Here is a 23,593-nt window from a genome sequence, read left to right as displayed (position 1 = left end):
TTCACTTTCTTCATGTAGTGCGAGTAAAGTGTTAATATTTTTCTTGGAGAAGGAAGATGTTGCATCAACAAAGTACCGGACACAGACCCTTTGACTTTGTGACTTTGTATCCGCACATTCAGATGATTACCATTACGTTTTGTTTTGTACAACGGCTGGATTCACATTGGTATCGGACCCATCGTCTTGCATTTCATCCTTATTTTTAGACTAAATTTAAACGGGTCCAAAACTAGTTCAATATTTGAATACGGCTTGTCTTGCTGTGTATCAATTCATTGAAAATATCTCCCCCGACACCCGGTTCATCCCTGCAGTACCGCCCCACCCCCACGTTGCCATAGTAACGGGAGCCTTCTTGCATGACGTTACATTATACACGTTGTTTTCTGAACCCTTCCCAAATGTGTTGTGTGATGAGTTAGAAGTTAATTATTGAAATTAGTGATTTGTTATCAGTCTTTTTCTGTATTATGACAACATTTTCACAGATTACTGCACTGTACAGACCAAATCCTCCCATATGGTGTGTTTCACCTGACTAAACGGGGAACCCTGAACTATCTGGTATGTTGGGAATCCTAAAATGCAAACGGTTTAAAGCAGTGTTGAAGGAGCTCGGTGCTTAGTCTGAAGACGATGACCAGTGTTTGTGTTATTAATGTCAATAGTAGTACCCACTGGGTTTTCTACCCAGTTGTCAATGAATCATGGTTTGATGTCAGAGTTTGATTTTCCCTCACTTTTGTTTTTTTTTATTACTACTTTCTTGCAGCACAAAAATGTCAATTTCCAAGAGAAAAACCAGCTTGAAAACAAACTGTGTACCTAAAGTTGCCACTGGCTCATGTTTGTACCGCTGTTCAGTAGCACTTGGATGTTTTAGTTGACATTTCTCAGCACTGGATGGAATGCTGCATTCAGATTAAATCTATTCCATGCTGAAACAGCCAATAATACAAATGTATTGTACTGTATCCTACCTGTTGCTATTATTCCATCTCGCCTGATTTTTATAACATGCTGTGCCAATAATATATTTGTTTTATTTATGGCTATTTTTTCAGTTGATTGTTCTGTATTTTGACCTTTTTGGGGTCTCAGTATTTCTGTGGTTCAGTGAGGAGGCGACTTGCTGTTTGTGTGTGAATGTCTCTTTTATCAAAAGCTGTTGATGGATAAATTATTTTTTGTCAGTGAAAATGAGGTCCCGATTGAAATAAATGAAACACCACTGTATGACCAAATGTCTACTTTTTGACTCAATAGTTTCATTGCGATGTGATGACCTGGCGTAGTGTGGATTAGATTTAGTTTTGTTGGGATTTTTTCTCAATTAAGAATCACCGGTTTGTCCTCTAGTGTGCGAAAGTCACAGGAATCATTTTACAATTATACATAAAACATAATATAAGTTGGTTTGAGATGACGTGTCCATTCCATCTAAACATTCCCTTTTACACAATCACTGATTCTTTCGTTTTGTAGAACTTGGCAGTAGCTCTGGAACACGACGTGTCTGACACCAGATGGCGCTGATCAAGCTGTGTTCACTAAAAGCAAGATCTGGAACATACTCACTACAGTCCATGTCTTAAAATGCACTCATTTTGCTGAGGTAAATGCATAAGAAACATCATTTACTTAAATATACACTTGCTGTCGGCTGGTTATCTTATACAAGCAGCGTGTCATCGTATCAAGTCTCATTATAAATTACAGATTACGAGACGCCGATGCAGTGGAATTTCATTCTTTTAAAAGATTGTCATTGTCACAATTAACCCCAAGGAGTTCCAGCGACTAGTGATGAATTATCCAATTTATCTGCACTACTCGACTAAATGAACTAAAGCAGGTATTCATAATGAGTGATAAGCATGCAAAAGACATAATAAATTAAAGTCCGAAAATCTTAGAGACACAACCAAGAATTACTCCAAACTCGGATATTACAAAATGATTTATTGCTTAATTATAATGTATATTATTCAAGTGATCAATACCCAAGCAGTCAATTCTCAGGCAATTCATTTCTACTGCTTGTAACGTTCTCTAAATGTTTTGAAAAATAATGCTTAATAGAATGTGGATTCCTCAGCACCATGAGACAAAGCCTCTCATCACAGCTGGATGTGACAGCTGTCTTTGTGACAGATGGTAATCGGATCTCCACAAACAAAAACTGTCCATTTAAAAAAGCTGAAAGTAAAGTAATCAGTATACAAGTGAGACTTTTAGAGTTAACAAGTCGCTCAACATTTGGGAAAAGCACAGTACCAACACTAGATTCATCCAATCCATTTTATAGTGGCAGGTTTTATGTTTATAGCCCAAAGAGCAGCGATCTTTTGTATTTGCAATATATTCCAATCTCATTTGTTCATTCGAACAATACTGTGGGAATTACTAAGGTTTTTGTTGCATAGTAATCTTTCAATTTAACGTATTAAACACCAGCAGCAACATGAGCTTGGCATCTTCAGTTAAAAAAAAAAATCTGTATCTTTAAAAAAAACATTACAAAATAAATTCTACCTAATAACCAAGCTGGTGTTAGTACAGTGTTGTGTCGTAGGTTCTCATTGGGTCGACCACAAAGGTTAAAGCTACAGAACAAACTAGTCAACTGTCAGACTACTGTCACGTCTACTCCATTACTCTTTAGAAAAACGTTGCACAAACAACAGTGCCAGCCCGGGTGCATCTGCTACATGTTTTCCTGCTGTAAGAGGGATTGAACAACACTTCAGACGCGTCAGGATCGACCACCACCACAACGCTCGGATCCATGACAGCAGCAGATGAAGCACGGACATTTTGTCTCTGGTCAATTGAGGGGTAACATGATGTACAGCAGGAGGCTTTGCAGGATGTATGGCAGTCTAGTAAAGCAAAAATGTTTTTTTAAAAAAAAAGGAAAACTAGAAAAATGACTGAGGAGACATCCTTATGGGGGGGGGGATGGTGGTAGCTGGCTGTTCACATTGTGAGCGGTGCGAGTCACACCCGGCGCCATCGGGCCGTCAGAAGCGTGACACAACTTTTATTTCCGTGCCGCCAGCTGCGCCCGACTCTGCCCCGAAACCCTGAGCCTGGTGGCCCACCTGGAGGTGATGAAGGCCGTTGTTGAAGCTGGCACACAGCAGGTTGGTGGAGTCAGTGGGGGCCAGGCTAACCAGTGGACCAGCACCGTCCAGACACAGCGTCCCCAGGCAGACTGCACGGGGGGGATGACGGAGGGAGGGTTGGACCGGAGTGAGTGTAACAAGAGATTCTGCCCACGTGTGTATTCGTATTTCTGCATATCAACGTTTCCATCCATCAAGGGGAGAGGGGGGACGGGGGGGGGGGGGGGGGGGTGTTACCTGCAGAGTTCTGATCCCAGATCTTGACGGAGCCGTCGTGAGAGGACGTTGCAACCTGAGCTGCTCCGTCAGGAGGCGTCGGCAGAAACATACAGCAGGCGGCGGTCTGGAGGTGTCCTCTGTACTCGACCACCTTGCAGCCGGGCTGACGCAGGTCCCACAGCTAATGACACAGACACAACTCCACTGAGAACAAAGGGCAGTGTCAGGAGGGGGGTCGCCCTCCCAGCGACAATTACAATATACTTACCATATATAAACAAAAGTTACAATCCTCAAAACAAACCGGAAAAGATGAAATCCACACACCTTCATATTGACAAGCGTGTCATTACATTAAAGAAATGAGATATTAATGAAATGCAAGATGATAAAAGAACATTTCCACAGCTCTGTAAAATTCCTGAACAATTGCAGTTAACAGTAATTCCATATTACCTGGAAGTAGTTTAATAAAATATTTCAATGCCTGTTTGGCAGTCTCAAACAGTGGCCTAAGAGCGCCACCTAGTGGCCTGTGGTATTACTAATGGTGCATTTACAGGAATACAGAATGTAAAATTCTTCATAATCTCGTCAAAACTCATTAGGACGCGTGATCAGGTGGAGACGGCCATGTTTGGCCGCGGTCAGCTAGCTGTATGATGTAAATAGACCTCTACATCAACGCAGCCGTCCAGGCCCCTGCACCGTCTCACCGTGGCTTCACAGCCTTGGCCCCCGAAGCCGTTGCTGCTGGACACCAAGTAGTTTCCGTTTGGAGAAACATCACAGTGGGTCTGGATGTACTGCTTGGCTGGAAAAGTATTGGTCACCTGCCATGTTCGGCTGTCCCACACCCTGTGCAAGAAGCAAAACCGTGACTGTAGACATACACTGATGGAAAGAACAGTTTGCTGGGGATGAAGCGTTAAGCATCTATTCACTGCTGGGGTAGCTCAGGCTGTCGACGAGTGCCACGCTGAGATCATGCCTCAAGTAATTCAGTAGGCTCTGAACCGGGCTAAATGCTGCTTAAACTGAACATGAGGTGGTATAAACACGTTCAACATGATTTATTCCTAAGCCGCATGCTGCATGAGAGGATGTCAGAGGGTCCCAAGAAAAGAAGAAAAGTTATCACTTTATACACACTAACAGAGGGTCATGTGCATGTAGCTGCCATTAAGCACTATTAAGTACTTAACTTGCTTGTTGCTTTTATAAATTACTAATTGTAGTCTTGACCCCTGTATTGTCCCCAAATGAGAAGCACTCAATTATTCTACTTAGAATTAGAGAACATAAGCACGGTACCTTATGGTCTTATCTTCGGAGGTCTGGACTAGAGAGGAGCTGCTTGGCACCCAGCACACATGAGTCACCTGGACAGAGAAGAAAGGACTTTGGAAAAGTTTCCAGTCTGCAGAGCATGAAGTCAAACCGGAGTCCGATTGAAAGGCGATTTGATCAGTTTTCCTTCCATGCCCAGGTGCACACCCAAGGCAATCCAGAGTGCTTGAAACCATTCTTGGTACATTTTGTTTTTCTCACCAGGTTTCTAGAAATGTTGGTTCTCTGTTCACATTTAGCAGATTCTATATCCCACAGGCACATCCAGTTGTCACGGGAACCGGTGCACAGCTTTCTCCCCTCTACGAATCACAATGAAAACAGTTTCATATGATCAGTGCGGACAAGAAATCTTACATGAATAAATCACAATGTGCATCGAGTACGAAACCCTCGAAGTCCCTAGTTTAATATTTCAGTAATGTACAAAAACAAACGTTTTGCAACATTGTTCTGGTTGCTAAACTAAGATCATAAAGTCACAGTCCAGTCAAGGGACAAGATGTGTTACCTGTTGCATTCAGAATGTTCGGCAGGTTGATATTTTACTCAACTTAACTGACCAGGACATGAGATCGGTTCAAAGGTATTCCACTCTGCTTTAAACACTCAATCAACCTGGTCTCTTTCACATTTTAAAATGTGTCCATACCCAGTAACAAAATAATTGCTTTAATATATTTGCAATTATTCTTTGTTTAATTTTTTTATTGCGTTATATTATCTGCTGCAATGACTCGCTGCCAAAACCTAAATAACTGTTCCAACCCACAACTACAAAACAAGGAATAGAGCAGGCGTATGACTATGTCTATTTATTGATAGAAAGTGTGTGTGTGTGTGTGTGTGTGTGTGTGTACCAGGGCTGATGGCCAGTCCATTGACCACCAATTCATGCCCACAGAATTCCTGAATAGGTTCGTCCCCCTGGTTTAGGTCCCACATCAGAACAGTCTTGTCCCGTGAGGCACTAAAGATCCACGTACTGCCTGGATAGCACATCACCTGGCAGATAGATGGAGGCAGAATGAAGATGATAGACAAAGAATAAAGATGACAGACATATGCAAAATGGGCAACAGCTCTGAGCAGCATCACACTATTGCGCACGCGAAACACGGATGTTACCTTGGTAACCTCACGGTTGTGTCCCTGGAAGGACTGACACATCCGGCCTTGTTTCCAGTCATACACCACAACAGCCTACAGGTTTGGACACACACGTGCACAGACAAATACATGTGCACACGTGAATCAGAAGATAACCTGTCAATATTAAATGGGCACATTGATCTACAAGGTTTTTGCGGCTTTTTGCCGCTCATTTACCTATTTACAAAGTTAACATACAAGGTTTGGCCAAGGACACTTTACAATGTGGACAGAGATGTGTGGGTTTACATTAGGAAATTAACCTGGATAGTTTTCAACTGAACCAGAAAAGCTATCATCAGCAAATTGATAATGTCATTAAAATGATATTATTTTGGAGAAAACTATTACATAGAATGATTTACCTGGTCACTCCCACCAGAAACACACAAATCTGGGCTAAGATTTGTGACAGTGCTGATGGAGCCATGATGGGCAGGTTCATACTGCACCACCTGACTGTCACAGGTATTGTCTACCTTCTCCCCCTGCGATGCCCTGCACAGAAAACACCAATACAACAAACAAACAAACAAATCACTAATTTAACATATTCAGCATTTTCTTTCCATAACCATTTTCAGATTTCACATTCTGAAATCCTGGTTCTAATTTGTACAAAGAGCCCACAAGGACTGTTTCAGGAGCGACGTGTCTCACCTGTAGAGTTCCGACCTCTTGCGAAACTTGCTTTGTAGTTTGCCCATGTCTGCTAGGATCCTGCAGCCACACCGACACACTGAGACAAAGGCAAACAAACTAGAACAAAATCATTGTTGCATTCACCAATGTGTATCCTTGTGTCAGTGGGACGTGGTGATGATAAAGGGGCAACAGATCAAGGCCCCTTTTTTAAGTCCAATTAAAACGCTAAACGTTAAAACTCTGAATTTCTCAAAGTGTAAAATTGAAATTGTAAACACTGAGGTCTGTGGGTGAAGTCCTCACAATGTTAGACCATTCTTTGATTTGAGTTTTTTTACTCTCAATACTCTTATCTAATTATGGGCTCACATCCCAACATGGGTAGACTTCTGCAGCGAAATACCTGGCATACGGGTTTGACAAACAAGTCAACAAAGGGAGATTAAAGCACAGGTCCCTGAGCAAACACTGCTCTGTCACACGCACGCACAGCTAAGCTCGTCCCTCGTTGTCCAGGTGAACTCCTCAAACAATCGAGCGGAAGGAGGAGGCTCAAATCCTATTAGAGCGGCATCATTACTGTCACAAGGCATTAATCGCTCGTTAACACCTGCCATGCACTGTGCTGGCAATCATTATGTAACCGCAAAAGCAAAGATGTTCACCAAAATGCTAGTTTGTGGTGGGGAGAACCCTCCGTGGCTCGCGCTGCGCCCTTCGGCGATACGTGAATGAAGATTTCTTACCTGTCCGCGGCAGGTGCGGTCGCTGCGCGAGGCTGAGGCTGAGGCTAGCTCGCTAGCATGCTAACTAATCTGTGTCTGTCATGTCAAGAGAACGCACTAGTAGCACCAAAACGTGGTGATACACACGTTAGAACTTGGCAAAGTCGTTGTTGCAATGAGCGAGCAGCGTTTCCCGCAGACTGCCATGGCAGTAAGTCGTTGTAACTGCGTGGGAAACAACACCGAAGTGTCTTTAAACTACAGCGGAGCCATCGCTCTCTCCGTAGCGACCACGGAGCGACGCTTTCTGGTATCCAGGCGAGGGCGAGGTCACGTGACACGGGGAAGGAAATCCTCTTACAAAATAAAAGTCACGGTTACCATTCACCAATCTGTGTGATCATTTCTCCCCATGTGCCATCCACCATCTAGGATTTACTTGCATTTAAGTTAATACACGTGCACACCTTATCTGGTCACGTCCCCAGGGAGAACAGGAATTCATATGCACACCATGTCATTTATTAATCTGTTCCCCTCCAATAGCCAATCTACATCACCACAACCAACCATGGCTGGATTAATCCTGCTGGTGTTCAACAGTCAAAATGTGATTATCTCGTTGTGGTGCATTATTTATAGCATAATAGCATGGACTAAAACAATCCCAAATAGTAAGTAAGTAAATAATAAGTGACAACACATTTGTGAGCAAAATGTCTTCTTTACAAAACAGGGCCTCGGCCGGATAATAGAGTACATTTTAAGGTTCTTGTATCACAGTCGATATTGTACTTTAGTAAAGTATATTCCATATTGTACCAAAAAAAGAGTGACCAACCAGCTACCACACAGTAATTTGAGGTATGTGCCTCGTTAAAGATATTGATGACGGCTACAACCTGCAGCTGCCTTTCTTTGAATTCACGTGGACACTGCTTGAGACACTATTCACTGACTATCTGCATACGTAGTATATTGTACATGGATCGTGCCTAATCTGAAAGCTATTGACACTGTTGCAAATCCATTCTTTCCCGACACTGTTTGTGTTATTACTGGGTACAGGTTAAGCTAAACCAACATATTATTATAACATTTCTTTAGTTGATACAAAATAAACTGGAAAAATGTGAGTCATCAGCCAACAACATAATGCATTTGTTTAAAGGGAAATCTTCAGGTTGACAGGTTGACATGTCACTGACCTGTGGCTGGGTGGCTCTTTACAGACCTGGTAGAAAGACCTTCATTACAGACAGAGGTTGAATAGCTCCCCAAGCTTGGAATCTGGAACAGATCAGACAGGTCCGCTGAGAGCTAACAGGAATTTATCTGCTTGACACTTGTTCTTTTCATGTCCTGTTTTCTTGTGCTGTATCGTGGCTCTGTTTTTTGTTAGATAAAGTCAGAAAAGATTAAATAGGCTTCGTCTTCATGAACTGAATTCAAACAAACACATTACGAGCAATCAGGCACTGAGTCAGTGGGCTGTCACGTTGAAAAGGTCTAAATGAGCCACTTAATTAGGTTACTGTTGAATATAGTATGTGAGATTATTTTAATTCTAACTTTTAGTTTTTGCAGCAAATGGTTTATGTGAGCATGACTACAGCTAAATTGTTGATATGGTTTTGATGGCATTTAAAAACCAAATAATTGGATTCTAACAATGATGGAATTACAAATATCAAATAGTTTTCTAAGTTTAGCAGTTTCCACATAAGAGCATGTGTGACTATTCCAGAGTGTTTTCTGCTGTTCAGTGCAGTAACACATGTTCCTGCCCGAGTAAAAGCAGAACTCTAGATCCTAAAGTTGGTCTGCTTAATGATTCTTTACTCAGGTCTGATGACGGATATGTCGGTGAATATAGATGTTTTAAATCCACTTTAATCCCTATCTCGGACTTGATGGTGCAAGATCCATTTGCTTCAGCCACAGTCATAAGTGCTCATAGCCTAGATAATTAGCGTATGCCTTAGTAACGTGGATCTGATGTGAAGAAGTTAAAAGCCCTGAACCTTGTAGTGCACATACACATCTGATAATTACACAAAGAATTATGAATCCATTCAAATGTTTTGAATAATACATTATGGGTGACTATTTGCCAAAAAACATGCAAAACTGGGCCCAGGAATGACTTGTAATCTGCCTACAATAATGGTGGAATACTAGTTTTGTTCAGTCTACACGATAATATCAGGTTGACGTATAAACTTTCCAGACACTTGGCTTGCTTGATGTTTAAAATAATGTGACGCAGAAAGCTGTCCTCATTCCTTAAGTAGATCAAGGAGGGTTTTCTTTTTTTCATCAAAGTTTTTAGGCCGTTAAACAAAAACCTGACCAATAAAGCAGCTCAGCACACATAGAACATGGCTCTGGATAATCTGAATGGAATCCAAAATAAGAAATTAAGTATGTTGCTTGGGATCCAGGCATATTACTGCTCCCATTACAGAGGCCCTGAAAAGTCCACTGTAGGCCCAAGACCCAAGAAAAAAAACAGACCCAATACCATATCGTGTTGACTTACAACACGATGGACTGTCCCTTCAAGCCTAATGTTTGGTTGTGGCAAAGGCAGAAGTAAAAGGGGCACTGATTCACCGATAACACTAATGGCTCAGGCAAGAACAGTGGAGATGGTCATAATGGAACAACTGTAGATACACAACGTAGCCTCTAACATCCATCTATCCATCCATCCACTTATCATTTCAACAATGTGTAAGTGTGTTAGAATAACGGGACAAATGAATGCTGTGTAACTCTGCAGCTTGTTAAAGGCGTTTATAGCACAGATGATTTATGACAGCACCATATGATGCAACCCAACTGCTTTACACATGTATGCATCATATCATGTTATGATCAATGTCTTTAAGCCGCCTTTTGCTAAGCACAACAAACAAAAAAACACCTAAAAAAAGTCAACATGTTCACATTTGCTGGACTGCGTAGGGCCTTGACACGTGTTCTTTTCACCCAACAAAACAATCACAAAACGACGAGTCTTATTCGTACGAACATCTCATGCTGACATCACATTACGTCACATTCCGCCTCGCCTATCGTGACTGTGACGAATCTCAAAGTCAGCCCGAAACGTTTAAGTGTAATTGTCCTTTTTTTCTGACGTCCACGCCCACGGAGGCAGGTCCGCGTTCGAGCTCCTCCATTCATGCACGTTTTCTGTTCCACAGGTTGGAGTACAAACACTCGTGTGGCGTTTGTTTTATCCCCCCGCCCGCCCCGCCGCCGATGAACGGCCTACGTCACCCTTCCAGCGGAGGAGTGGACGGACCCCTGTAACAAAAGATACGGCGAAGAGAGCCGAGGAGACGCAGAAGAACTGGCCGAGGGGGAGAGAGGCCACAGCACCGAGCCTCTTCCCCGTTTCCTCCCACGGGTCCCGCTCGCCTTTTTGACGCCAACGGGGACATTTTTTTTTTCCTCCCAGGGTTCGCGACATCCACCGCTGCGGCTGAAATGCCATGTCACGTGTGGCTTTCTTGGCTTTTCCTGAGCAGACAGTCGTCACACACTCGGAGATAACTGCACTGTGTCCCAGCCTAGCGGATCGGAGTGAAAGTCCGCCATATTCTGCCGTACCACGCCCGGGAGTCGAGCCGTTTGGGAAATAGACGGCACGGCCGTGTTCATGGCTGTATCGCCCACGGAGGATCACGCCAACCGAGGTGGATTTTTCCTCTCTTTTTGGGGGGGCTGATTGAACGAGAAGAAGGCGGAAGGGCTTCGGAGGGAGTGTGGCAGCACGCGGACGGCAAACTGGAGGTGTCTTAAAATGATCTGTTGATCATACTCGGAAGGGGAAAAGGGCAAATTGCACCAATTAAGACCCCGCGGAGATCCAAACTGCTCGGGACGTCATTTCCCATCATTTAGCTTATTTCCAAGCTGTCGGGGAAAGAAGAAGCTTATCAAAAAGCCAATCATTCCCCATAATATCTGATCAATTGGCCTTGGCTCCAATCTGCGCGGCGTCAGGCTGGACACTAAAAGGCGTTTATTCGTGTTTCCTGTATGAGGACATTATTGGACAGACCGCTGCCGGATCTCTGATATCTGAATGAATCAGTGAGGAGGGAGGAAGAGGAAGAGGAGGAGGAGGAGGAGGGGGCACACACACATCAAGAAGTGCGTGTTTAAAAAATAAATAATAATTTAAAAAAAAAGCCCAAGGAGCGAGAATGACCCTGGAATCCGTCATGTCGTGTTGCCTCAGCGAGGAGGGGAAAGAAGCCCGGAGGATCAACGACGAGATCGAGAGGCAGCTCCGCCGGGATAAGAGGGACGCGCGCCGGGAGCTGAAGCTGTTGCTTCTGGGTAAGATCGGCGGGGGGGGAGGGATGCACAGTTTAAATTCCCCTCACCGTAACTACCTTTGTCGCGCGGGGTGTTAATAACTAACTGGCGGGCGGGTGGTCGACGTGCCTCCGTGGTGCGAGTGGGGCGCACAGATTGCGGAGGAGGAGGAGGAGGAGGGGGGGGGGGGATGATGCCCGGTGCTCAGACAAACCACCTGTTTTGAATAACCGCTCACCCAGTCACCGTGCCCCCCCCCCCCCGGGCCTGACAGCGACCCGTGCAGCCAGGCCTGCAGGGCCCGCAGCCAGCTGGGGAGTTTACGAGCTGGGCCAAAGTCTGACGGTTTATTGGGAGTAATCAAGGCAGCGCAACAGCTCACGCTGGCGGGGAGGGTTTTCCACAGGGGTCGGTCCCGCGGTTCACGGGCCCGTGATCTGCCCACGCAGCCACCTTTTTCAATCCGACAAATAAAATCACCGGGCATGAAATAGACAAAGTGATCACAAAATAACTGCCGTGCGTTCTTTAGAACTTTTAAAAATGGATCTCTGTAGTGGAGTTTCAGTGTGGTCACTGCGACATGTGGTGGGTGTTAATCCTCTTGAGAAGTATGTGTCATACTGGAAAAAAATAGAGGAAAACAAGTCATGTACTCACCATCCCTGATTAGAGTTGCCCATTAGCAGAGCCAGAAGCCCGTCTTCCTGATCTTCTTCCTCTCTCAGGCCTTTGGAAAACACCCAGAGGAGAAGTGTGGGAGAAGCCTCGGACCATATGAAGGGGCTGACCGAACCCCCCCACGCCCCTGTTAACTGCACAAATAATTGTGTTGTTTTTGTTTGCCTCTAATCTCTTTTAATACCCAACAATTCGCCTATTATGCAAATGCACAAACAGCCACTGACCCTAACCGGAAAGAGATTGTATTTAAATCTGAGGAGGTAACTGTGTTCCCTTCCTGAGAGTGTGATATTTATTTAATGCGTAGATTTGATCATCTAATGAACGAAAGATTGTCAGTTCATATCCATAATGTGTTTCTTTTCTCAGTCACTCTGCTACAGTGTCACGTGTCCGTCGTCTACTAGCATGCCTCTAATGACAGGATGCTCACAATGAAGGTTTTTGGACATTAAGTTGCAGGGAGAATACGATCCATCAAGCAGAGGAAAAGGTTTCCAGTAATGGTTGATCCATTTGTGTGACCTCACAAAACAAATATGGCTCAATCAACCCCCCCTCAGTGAGATCAGAGCTCATTAAATACACGCTTATGCAGTGCTTTGAATTCCCCTTGAAGGCGTGTGTGTGATGTTTTCACACACACACACACACTCGGTCTCCCCTCTACTGGTTAACCAGAGGAAGTTGTGCATGATCGATACGGCTCCATTAGCCATCTGTGTAGTGGGTTTTCAAATTTACTAATTGCTCAAAGTCCCGTGGGATCTGGGGAAAAACTCTTGCGCACGTTTTAGCACGTTCTGAATTCTTCAAAGTGTCCAACGCCTCATCCATCCTCCTCGTGCACCTAATATCCATCAAGGCGTCGTAAAGAGGGAACGCATCTAACCTGATGATCAAGAATTCAAAACCGGCAACGCAGTGTAAAAGCAGGTGCAGCGGGGGGGTTGATAGGGTACTGTTTAGGTGCTGTCAGGTCTGCACGCACACACACACACACGGTTTGCTAATGCGTCAGAGACTCTGGGGGGTTGAGAAAGGGGACTCAGGATACGTCCAGCTAAAATCGATTTCCGAATGAGGCGCGCATCTCTGCAACCACCAGCAGCTGAGCTTGATCTCTTCCAGCATGAACAACCCATTCATTAAATAATTATATCCCTGTTATAACCCATTACAACAAAGTATATTGTGCTCAATATGTCTTGTTAGCCATCACAGAAACCGCCTTGTCCCTGCAGTGTATACTGAGCCAACTAATGACACTGGTAATCGCTGCAAGTCATTTCTGTTCTTAATAATTGTGCCACCTGTGCCTTACTTGCTATGAGAAGTCAAAAGCCACGATAGGAGTTAAACAAGACCAATTCCCAAAGCAAAACACAAGATATCCTTTCCTATGTTAAATGTTAAATGCTAATGGTCAAAGCCTCTGTACCTGAGAGATAATGTGAGACTCTCCTACGCAGCCAGCCAGGTGCCGTCTGCATGGTCTGCATGGTTGGCATGGTCTGCATGGTTGGCATGGTCTGCATGGTCTGCATGGTCTGCATGGTTGGCATGGTCTGCATGGTCTGCATGCCTGGCTAGTGGCTGAGCTGAAGAACAGCCAGATTCTCTGAAATGTGCAGGTGGTGGGGGCATTGAGGTTAAAACAATGTTTATTTGGGAGGGGAATTCAATTTGAGGTTGTTCAATGACTCTGTTTCTCGGTGTGAGTGAAGTTCTCTTCATGGAGAAACGAAAGCCAAGCAGCAGCTTAGTCTAAGGATGGTGACCTAGCGCCTGGAGACCAGAATTCAATAGATATTGCTAAAACTCTTTAATAATTAAGTTGTATATTTATTATACATATTATGTATATCCTACATAGTACTTAGATTCTTATTGCAAAGCTTTATGTATAACATGCATCTTATTTCTACTTATTGAGTTCTGTTTACAGCCCAAGGGGTTAACATGAATAATTATCAGGCTTGTCTCCATCTGCTAAATTGATTAAAAACTGCTCAATTAGAGAAGTGGCCCGGCCCTGCTCCAACCCCCAGGAGACCATCGGACCCAGTTTCTCGTATCTGTCGCCCTTAAAACATTTACACACACTCACAGAAGTTGAAGTAGTTTTGTTGTCTGAACACAACCAAATTCCTGCCTTTTTTTGTTTAATTGTATTACAATTTCAGTCATTTTAAGCCAAAGCAAGTTTTTTATTAGACCTAACAAAGTAGCTGTGTTACCTAAACTTCGAGAAATGTCCAGAATGTCACACGAGTGATTGATTTCTCCGCACAGGGACACTCTATCTGTGCTTCCTTTCACCCTAGTGAGTTTGACTAGTTTGACGAGTCCCCCTGACCTCAGACACGGGGTCAGTCCTGGGTCATAGGTCGGATTGAAAGCAAGCCTCAAATGGCCAGCACAAACTCACACTCTATTTTTCACCTTTCACCTTGCTGCTCAGGCTTGTTATGGACCCGCAGAGAAGCCAATTTGACTCAAATAGGTTTGTATTTTACAAAGAGAATTAGTGCAGAACCTTTAGGTCATGACCTTAGGTCAATGCAGAAGGTAAGTTACATCCTTCCAGAGCTGGTGGTCAGGCAAAGTTAAACCTTTCAGTTTGTCTGTCAAGATTCTCAATGAGTCAAAGAGCAATTACACCACCAGCTCCCCCCCCCCCCCCAAATAGTCCCTGTCACCACTCAGAGGAGAGAGATGTTGCTCTTGGTCGAGCCAACCGGCTGTGAGGGAAGCAGCCAGCGCGTAACGTGTGTGTGACGTACAGATGTTGATGTTGATGTACGTCTGTGTGCAAGTGTTTGTCCATCAATGTCCCTGCAAGTACATTTTGAATGTTTTAGAATGACTTTAAATCACACATCAAGTCAAATCTACTTTTAATTTGGGCTCATAATTATAAACCCGGGGGGAGTTCACACCTCTGCAGATCCCCCCCTCAGCTCTATGTAGTATGATTTATGCCTACTGGATCTCCTCCTACTGCAGAACTCCAACTTTTGTTATGTTTTTACAGTTTTGCTCATAAAGGTCCAGGAAAGTAAATAAAAAAAGCCAAAATGTCCCTAAAGGAACGGGAATGTGTTTTCCTGTGAAACCGAATCCTGCAAATACCTCCAGAACAATTAAAACCCAATTACCGATTTTCCCCTTTCAGGCACCGGGGAAAGCGGGAAGAGCACATTCATCAAACAGATGAGGATTATCCACGGCACCGGCTACTCTGACGAGGACAAAAGGGGTTTCACCAAACTGGTCTATCAGAACATCTTCACGGCCATGCAGGCCATGGTCCGGGCCTCCGAGACGCTCAACGTCCCGTACAAATACGAGCACAACAAGGTAAATGATCCTTTCACCCAATCCACTTCAAACGGCTCTACTGAAATAACAAAGGATGCGAAGGAACGCTAGAAAGTGACCTCGTGTATTTTTAGAGCGCTTTCTATCTTCGTCGGAACAGCCGTCCTTTATCGTTTCCGGTCCTTTATGACACTTCCTGTGTCCCTCCATCGCAACCCGTCTGTGTTTGTGTTCCTGTGTGTGTTTCCCTGCACTGAAATTCACCCGTTTACAGTATCACAAACACACACGAGAGAACGGCCCTACGCTCATTATTATTCAGCAGGTCACAACGTGTACATTAATCCTCACGCTGGGAGCCGACACAGTTCTTTCCCAGACGCAGTTTATTGAGCGACAGCTGAAAGGGTCACGACCTCTGCAGCCCTTCAGCGCCATGCTGCCCGCCACGGTGCCGGCACGAGGGGTTAATAAACTTAATAATAATAAAGCCAGCTCGTTTTGAAGGTGATATTTAATACAATGGAACCAGAAATTCTTTTTTATCAGTATTGCATCTATAAACATAAATCCCTCAAAAGTCGCCCATTAATGTTACTCAAAAGACTTCCTAAATTATCAATAAATAAGTAATTGTGTTTTCAGAACATTTGATTGCGTAGTCAATGATACGACTATATTATATATATTGACTAGTTAAATGTTGTTTTAAAAAAAAACAAAAAACTATTTTTTTATTTAAATATTTGAGTATGTATTTCAGGGCGGACCTTTCTGCCGGATTAATATGTTGCCACAATTCATTTTTAGTTGTAACGTCTTCATCTTTAAAGCGTTGAGACTTTTTGAATATTGTGTGGGATCGCCAGTGTCCATGTCAGCCGTGAATGCACGTCAAAAAAGAAGAACAACGATGATACAATCAAGTTATTTATACGTCTCTGCATAAGGGGAAAACAGGAAGAACCAGACCTCTGACTAACAAGTTCACTAAGCTCTTGAAGGAAGTGTAAGTTCAACTTTCGTTCATGTGTACACTGGCTTATTCTGGGCTCTTAGTATTAAACTAATTTAACTAAGCAAATGACACCCACCCATGAGAGCAGCATCTATTGCGTACCTGTTCTGTCTTCTATGTCATCTTGTGTCATTACGTATAATTAGTGCCGTATGCAAAAGGGGAGCAGTTTCACTTTCAGGTACATGTTGAGCTTTTGACTCTTGAGAGTTTTAATAGGGATCTAGGGCGTCAAAAACTTTCCCCTTAATAGCCTCCATGGGATTGAGCTTCGGATATTAGGTCCCAGCAGAGCCTGCGGGTGCAAATTCATTTTCTGGAAATAGAATATAACGAGAAACGAGAAAAGAAACCAGCGATAACTAGGGCTGCATCACTCGAATGGTGATTGTCTGTCATCATTCAGGGCGGCTGTGGCTCGGGGAGTAAAAAGGGGGATGGAGGGGGGGGGGGGGCTCACGTCGCGGCCCTAGTGCTTCACAACAGGTCGCAGCTCCCAGACGGTTGATGTCTCGGATGTAATGATAAAAGTTAATTGCCAATGTTTTCGGATTGTCAAAAAAAAGCTTGAAGTACTAACAAATGAGGTACAACATTTAGTATGTTTGGTGTTTGTACATAAAAGATGTCTCAGTAAGTCGGTTGTTTCTTCACTCCAGGGCAACGCAAACATCGTGAGAGAGGTGGACGTAGAAAAGGTCACCATGTTTCAGAATCCTTACGTAGATGCCATCAAGAGCTTATGGAACGACCCGGGCATCCAGGAGTGCTACGACCGGAGGAGGGAGTACCAGCTCTCAGACTCCACCAAATAGTGAGTAGACTTTGGGAGGGGGTGGGCGTAAAGATGCCAAAACCAGACTAAACTGTGGAGAGGAGAGTGAACAGAACATTTTTGGAGAACGCTGGAGGTGAAATACAAGAGCTTGAGGCAGGCTCAAGTATTTTGGGAGGTCTCCATGATGGGAAATCCTCACCCTGGTTGGTTTCTCCTGTGTGTGACTGCAGTTACCTGAACGCCTTGGACCGGATTTCTCAGACAGGATACCTCCCCACCCAGCAGGACGTGTTGAGGGTTCGAGTCCCCACCACGGGCATCATCGAGTACCCGTTCGACCTGCAGAGTGTCATATTCAGGTGAGGGAAGAAATATATTCAAGATTAGAAAAGAAAAAGAACGTTGCGTAGATCGATGATGGTTCTCTCAGTGGATCTTTGGGCCCAGTAATGAACGAGTGATGAACACGCCCACCTGACCACACAACCCCCCAACCAGGTGTCTCACACAGAGACTCACACAGATTTGCGCGTTGTCTCTCTTCAGGATGGTGGATGTCGGAGGTCAGAGGTCTGAGAGGAGGAAGTGGATCCACTGCTTCGAGAACGTGACCTCCATCATGTTCCTGGTGGCGCTCAGCGAGTACGACCAGGTTTTGGTGGAATCGGACAACGAGGTGAGTGATGATCACGTCGTTTTAACCTGGCTTAATGTTTGCGTAACGCTTAGTTTCACATTGTTCAAACATTCCAATGCTTTATTATGTATTAAGTGACGTCGGAGATGAAAAGCTATTCCTTATTTAAAACAATGGAAATCGGACTCTCCTTCTTTCCCTTGGAAAGCATTTGTAAATGATCAGCCAGCTGATTTGAATCCCGCCTCCGGTCACCTCTCCTTCTGAGGAGGACATAGCGTGTCACTAGCGTGTGTATCGTCTGAATGTCAGTCCTTGTGTTTTGTTTCCTTTGTTACTTGCAAACTGAAGAAAGAGTAAAAGACTGACCAGATGTCCTTCTGACATCATTAGACCAGTTTTTTAATTAGATACAGGAGATGTTCTGCTTAAGAAACACACTGCAGTTTTAGCGATGTGATCTCTAAAGCTTGCTTTCACAAAGGTAGTTTTGTTGAAGGAATCAAGTGGAAGGGGCAATATGGCCGCCTCTCTCATTGTTTCTGCTCTCCCTAAAAACCTTTATTGGCATGAAATACGGCTGTTTAATATGAAGTAAATAACTCTCTCTCTCTCTCTGTGTGCGTAGAACCGAATGGAGGAGAGCAAAGCTCTGTTTAGGACAATTGTCACATACCCCTGGTTCCAGAACTCCTCGGTCATTCTCTTCCTCAACAAGAAGGACCTGTTGGAGGAGAAGATAATGTACTCTCATCTGGTGGACTATTTCCCAGAGTATGACGGTGAGTACCAGCAGCGTGGAGTCATCTGTGTCCAGATCCAACAGCTCGTTGACACACTTCACTTATCTGCTTGACAGATTGATGTCAAAACAGCATCATTTACTACATTTCCTACATGTGTAACTCCATTGTGTTACAACCATGAACTTCTCAATGGTAATTCATTTTTGGTCATTTAAAGTAACACCGAATGTCAATTCAACCAGATATCAGCTTGCAGAATAGTAATGGACCAATAGTGAGGTGGCAAACACAACAGCAGCAGCACAGATTTAGTTTTAGTTTAGATGTGTAATAACATTTTGATTCTGAAGTGAATCAAATTAACAAATTAATCAAATTAACACTCATCTGTTTATTTCTGAGAAACATTCCTCTGTAATTTGACTGTTATACAAACAATCATAGTCTAACAGGAAGACTTTTAATGATCCGCCGATCAACAAACTGATCAAATCGGGACATGTTCCAAATAAGAATTGAATATATATTGCACTACTGCACATTATTATCAGCTATTGTGTATTTAAAAAATGAATGCATCCCTGTAGATTGACCTACAATCCAATCCTCCAAGTATTCTGAACTGGTGATCACCTTCATTCCCTCTGCAGGCCCCCAGAGGGACGCGCAAGCGGGCCGAGAGTTTATCCTCAAGATGTTTGTGGACCTGAATCCAGACAACGATAAGATCATCTACTCCCACTTCACCTGCGCCACCGACACGGAGAACATCCGCTTCGTCTTCGCCGCCGTCAAAGACACCATCCTGCAGCTCAACCTGAAGGAGTACAACCTGGTGTAGAGCCCCCACTGACTGACGCAATCTGTCAAAGGAAGGATCAGAATGCACACGCAAGAAAAGATCATCAGAGTGGGGGGGGGGGGGGGGGGGGGGGGTGGTTGCATAATACTAATTTATTTGCCATTTGTTGATCTCTTGGTGCTCAAGAGTTGAGCAAAGTAAATGTTATCTCGCTATTTAAGGAGTTGTTTAAATAAGCCAACAATGCTCATTTTGCGCATAGTAAAGTTTTGGGGGGGGTTGTTTTGCTTTTGACAGACGTAGAAACTTGAGGTTTTGTTTGGTCGCTCCATCAGAGCCGGAACTGCTCACGCAAGCTCTTGCCTTTTTTAAAATGAGAAGAACATTTCCGTACTCTTTTTTTTTTTTTTTTTTTTTTTTTTCCTCCTATTGGGTCAACAGAAAAATATCTCAAATTGACAGCTTCCTTTGTACTTCAAAGGACTGATGGTGTTTTGGTTGTGAAATAGGTTTAAACTGTGATTTAAAAGAAGAAAAAAGAAAAAAAGCTTTCACATTGATTTGGTATCTGCTGACTTGAATCATTAGCATTCTTTTTATTATTAGATTGAATTCGGTTACATCCGTCATGTGTGACCGTGGAAGACATTTCTTTGGGGGGGTGGGAATAGCCCGAGTCTTGACAGGTACACAGGTTCTCTGGCAGCAACGTAAGCGTGAAGCTTCTGAAGCTTGTGAAGCTTCTGAAGCTGAACACAAAGGGGCTTTAGAAAGGCTCTGCGGTGAGGATTCACCTCGGACGTGAGATGAGGACGGGGTGGTTGATGAGACCCTGCTGTTAGATGGTAACGCTCCTGCTGCGCCACATTAACGCTTTTTATTGTACATTTGTCGCTGATGCCAAAACCACTTGAGCACCATAGTCCACTTTGCACCGTTCACTGCTTGAATGGAACCTGAGTAGATGCTGATGAACCAACGCTTTAGCCAATGACTTATTGATCAACTCCTGCAAGTATTCAACAGTCAATGGTACTCCACCCCCCCCATCCCGGCTGTCCTGACTTGTAGTTCAATGGCAGCAGGAAATACATTTGGCTCATTTCTAAAAGGACATAATATTGATGTTCAGTCTGGACCAAAGGATGCCCTTCTTCTCTCTGGTTGACACCTCTGAATCCCCTTATTCAACGTTATCTTAAGTATCTTTTGTCAAAATTCAAAATTTATTGAGGCATAGTGCAATTATACATGCTATGATCGTTGTACATACATCTCTCTACATAAATGGCAGAATCTTTGACTTTTCAATCATTACTTCTTTAGCCGATTGAATGCGGTATTGAAAATATGTATCTATGTAATTCTATTGTACGTCTAATTCATTTGTTTGTTTGTTTTTGTTTCCTTTTTTTCTAAGAGAATGTAAATGTTGTGTTTTGACAGTTTTGTTTCTATGGAGGAATATAATCATCCAGAAACTCATTGATCGACATGCTAGTTCTTATGGTAGCCAGTTTGTTAAATTTAATTTTTTATAGAAAAAAAAAAAACTGCAGACTGAATCCAATCTACAGGGCTAATTGTGAATAGTTTAGTTCTTTAAAGGCTTCACATTGTTAACTAGCTTCAGGAACAGCGCACTCGTCATATAGGTGTCATCGCGTCACTCTTCTACTTCTTTTACATTTAACTTAATCACATAGCGTCACACTAAGTATTTATTAACTTTGAGATTCCTTAGTGTCCCCACCTGGCCACCGTAGTACGTTTTATTTAACTAGCACCGCTAGGACCAGGTGGACGGCAGGCAGGCTGAGTTTGGCTTTGGCTCATCTCATTAAGGAAGTATTTATCTTGTTTGTGCTAATAGATGAGAATGTCTCCCTAAACACGGCCTAAAATGAAACTCCGGTGCTTTTATACTTCTGTTTTCTTTTTTTTTTTTTAACTTCATGTCAATCTTGAGTGTCACAATTTCATTGAAATGTACAGTATTATTTCCGACTTTATTTATGTAATGACAACATAGGAGAAAGAACCTGTACATATTGCCTTATTGAATAAGCTGTGCCTCTGAAGTCTCATCAACGCCCCTGTGCTTCTAGGAGAAGTGAAGCTAGTGTTTGGTTATGGCTCAGCGGTCTCTCTCTGTCTGTCAGCGCTATACGAAGCATAGCTTATACAACAGCATTACAAGAAACCATAAGAGCATCATGAGTGGATTGAAATCTGAACGTACCGTCCATTGATTTCATAATGTAGTCGCTTAAGGTTCATTTCTTAAAACTCCTGGCACAGTGCACTATGATGCATTAAACAACCCGGTGACACTACAACTAAGCAACATATCATCAGGATGTGGAGCCTGAGCCACTATCTGGACCTTTTGCTCCATTTGGCACCAACCAGAACCTCCCTCGGGGGGACGGTTGTTTTCAGATATGTCAGTTGGCCAGGAACATTTCTTACAAGATTGACTGACTTTGGCAGACCAGACAACCGCGTCCACAAGTCAATTTCCAGCTTCGTTTAGTGAGAATTTTGTTTGATCTTCTGATATAACCACTTCTCAACAGCAGGGCCTCATAGGCAGACACTAAGGGGCCAACTTGTCACACTTTTCCCTGAATGTTAAAAACAGTGTTGATGTGATTCTGCTTGTTGCCAGAGGAGATGTTCGGAAGATGGACTCCAGTTTAAATTTATCAGTGTTGATGGTGGAGTTGTAGTAATCAGTAACTTGTGTCCCCGCTATGATAAAGTGCTTTATGTACCTGATGCTTAAAGGGAAAACCCTGTGAGCACAGAATGCCTGGTGTGCGTCAAAGAGTAATGATGAAAAAAAAAGACCATATACTATTCATGTCTCGGCAAAAATACAAATGATAATTGGATTTTGTTCGATAAATATGAGCCACAAAGGACAATTTGCGAGCCTTGTGAGTAACTTGTTCACATCGTTACTCTGGGGGAGCACGTGTGAGTTGGATTTTCCCTTTAAGAGACTCCAGCTGGTGTTGACAGTTTGAAATCTCTGCTGCTGTTTGGATTTCATGCAACATGTTAATGAGCACAGTGTTAGGTACGCAGTGTGTTGAGGACTGCTTCATGTAAAACTACAGGCTTGAGTTTTGGAAAAACAGCTTTACATAAACTGCTCGTTTGCTCCCAGATGCTTCTCTAACTCTAAAATGGGATTTACGGTATTATATTGACATTAAATTGAGATAAATAAAGCAGAGACCCTCCATCCTCTTAATTGACAAGTGAAATCTTTGCACTTAACTGTTCCCACTTATTATAATGTTAAGTCTTTCTGTTGTGGTCAATGTTCTTGTTGCAAATCAATCATGATGATTCAGAGTGGACTGGAGTTTTATTACATGTATGTATTGAGAGCATTGCTCAAAAAGAGGACAAACAGAGAGTAAATAACACAAAATAACTCAGAAGGCTGCTTGTGGTTATTTTCTAAAGGTTGTCTTTATACCTATTCGCTCGTAACTCATTGTATATTTTAGTGTGTAGATAAATGACAAGGACCGATTGAGAAAGGAAAATCACTACTATAACCCAACATTGTATTCACCTTTAAATAATGGCCTTACATTGATCTTTATGCGCATTTATTTGACAATAACACAAATATATCTTTACATAATTCTCTCTTATAGCGCAAGCAGTAATGTAAAACAAAACTGAATGCAATTCCTCTCCTTTTCCTGTCTAACACTGTTGAAAAAGCCAAGAGCCACAACACAACTCAAACACCAATGCATTCCTCCTGCCCCCTAGTGGCCGTCAGGAGACACAGCAGAGCATAGGATATGCACATCGGCACCTCTCCATTTCTCCTCCTATGGAGAAAGCTCACAATGGCTTAAAAGCTTCCGATGTCTGTAAATTTGCCAAGAAAGCTATCTGCAGATGGCAGTGGTGTCATCAGGGCCGCTTCATCCGAGCAGGGCCGACCGCTTCTTGGCTTTTGTTGTTGCAGCTTAATCAAAGCACGAGTGGTCCTGTTTGTGGTTATTTATCGTCCCA

The 23,593-nt window shown here is 43.3% G+C and overlaps 2 protein-coding genes across 5 annotated transcripts; one reads left to right on the top strand and one right to left on the bottom strand.

The window, feature by feature from the left end:
- Positions 1-1,951: 1,951 nt before the first annotated feature.
- wdr31 (WD repeat domain 31) lies at positions 1,952-12,498 on the bottom strand. 4 transcript variants are annotated; one of them, XM_037481790.2, is made up of 11 exons: positions 12,218-12,498; positions 8,431-8,512; positions 6,513-6,591; positions 6,218-6,350; positions 5,829-5,903; positions 5,561-5,705; positions 4,902-5,002; positions 4,665-4,732; positions 4,067-4,208; positions 3,369-3,531; positions 1,952-3,220 (listed from the first exon to the last, which is right to left on the bottom strand). In XM_037481790.2, the coding sequence occupies exons 1-11, from the start codon at positions 12,218-12,220 to the stop codon at positions 3,027-3,029; spliced, it is 1,185 nt and encodes a 394-aa protein (XP_037337687.2). In that variant the 5' UTR covers positions 12,221-12,498; the 3' UTR covers positions 1,952-3,026. The 4 variants fall into 4 exon arrangements, with proteins under 4 accessions (XP_037337687.2, XP_037337688.1, XP_037337684.1 ...); XM_037481791.2 differs by lacking the exon at positions 12,218-12,498 and having other exon boundaries at positions 6,513-6,572; positions 8,431-10,482; XM_037481787.2 differs by lacking the exons at positions 8,431-8,512; positions 12,218-12,498 and adding an exon at positions 7,244-7,640.
- LOC119224636 (guanine nucleotide-binding protein G(q) subunit alpha) lies at positions 10,502-23,001 on the top strand. Its single transcript, XM_037481786.2, has 7 exons — positions 10,502-11,578; positions 15,420-15,604; positions 17,243-17,397; positions 17,592-17,720; positions 17,908-18,037; positions 18,627-18,780; positions 19,395-23,001. The coding sequence occupies exons 1-7, from the start codon at positions 11,443-11,445 to the stop codon at positions 19,583-19,585; spliced, it is 1,080 nt and encodes a 359-aa protein (XP_037337683.1). The 5' UTR covers positions 10,502-11,442; the 3' UTR covers positions 19,586-23,001.
- Positions 23,002-23,593: the final 592 nt, after the last annotated feature.

The sequence above is a fragment of the Pungitius pungitius genome, chromosome 5 (assembly GCF_949316345.1).
Source record: "Pungitius pungitius chromosome 5, fPunPun2.1, whole genome shotgun sequence".
Lineage (NCBI taxonomy): Eukaryota > Metazoa > Chordata > Actinopteri > Perciformes > Gasterosteidae > Pungitius > Pungitius pungitius.
The sequence above is the reverse complement of the archived record's forward strand: the minus strand, read 5'-3'. Positions and strand labels throughout refer to the sequence as shown.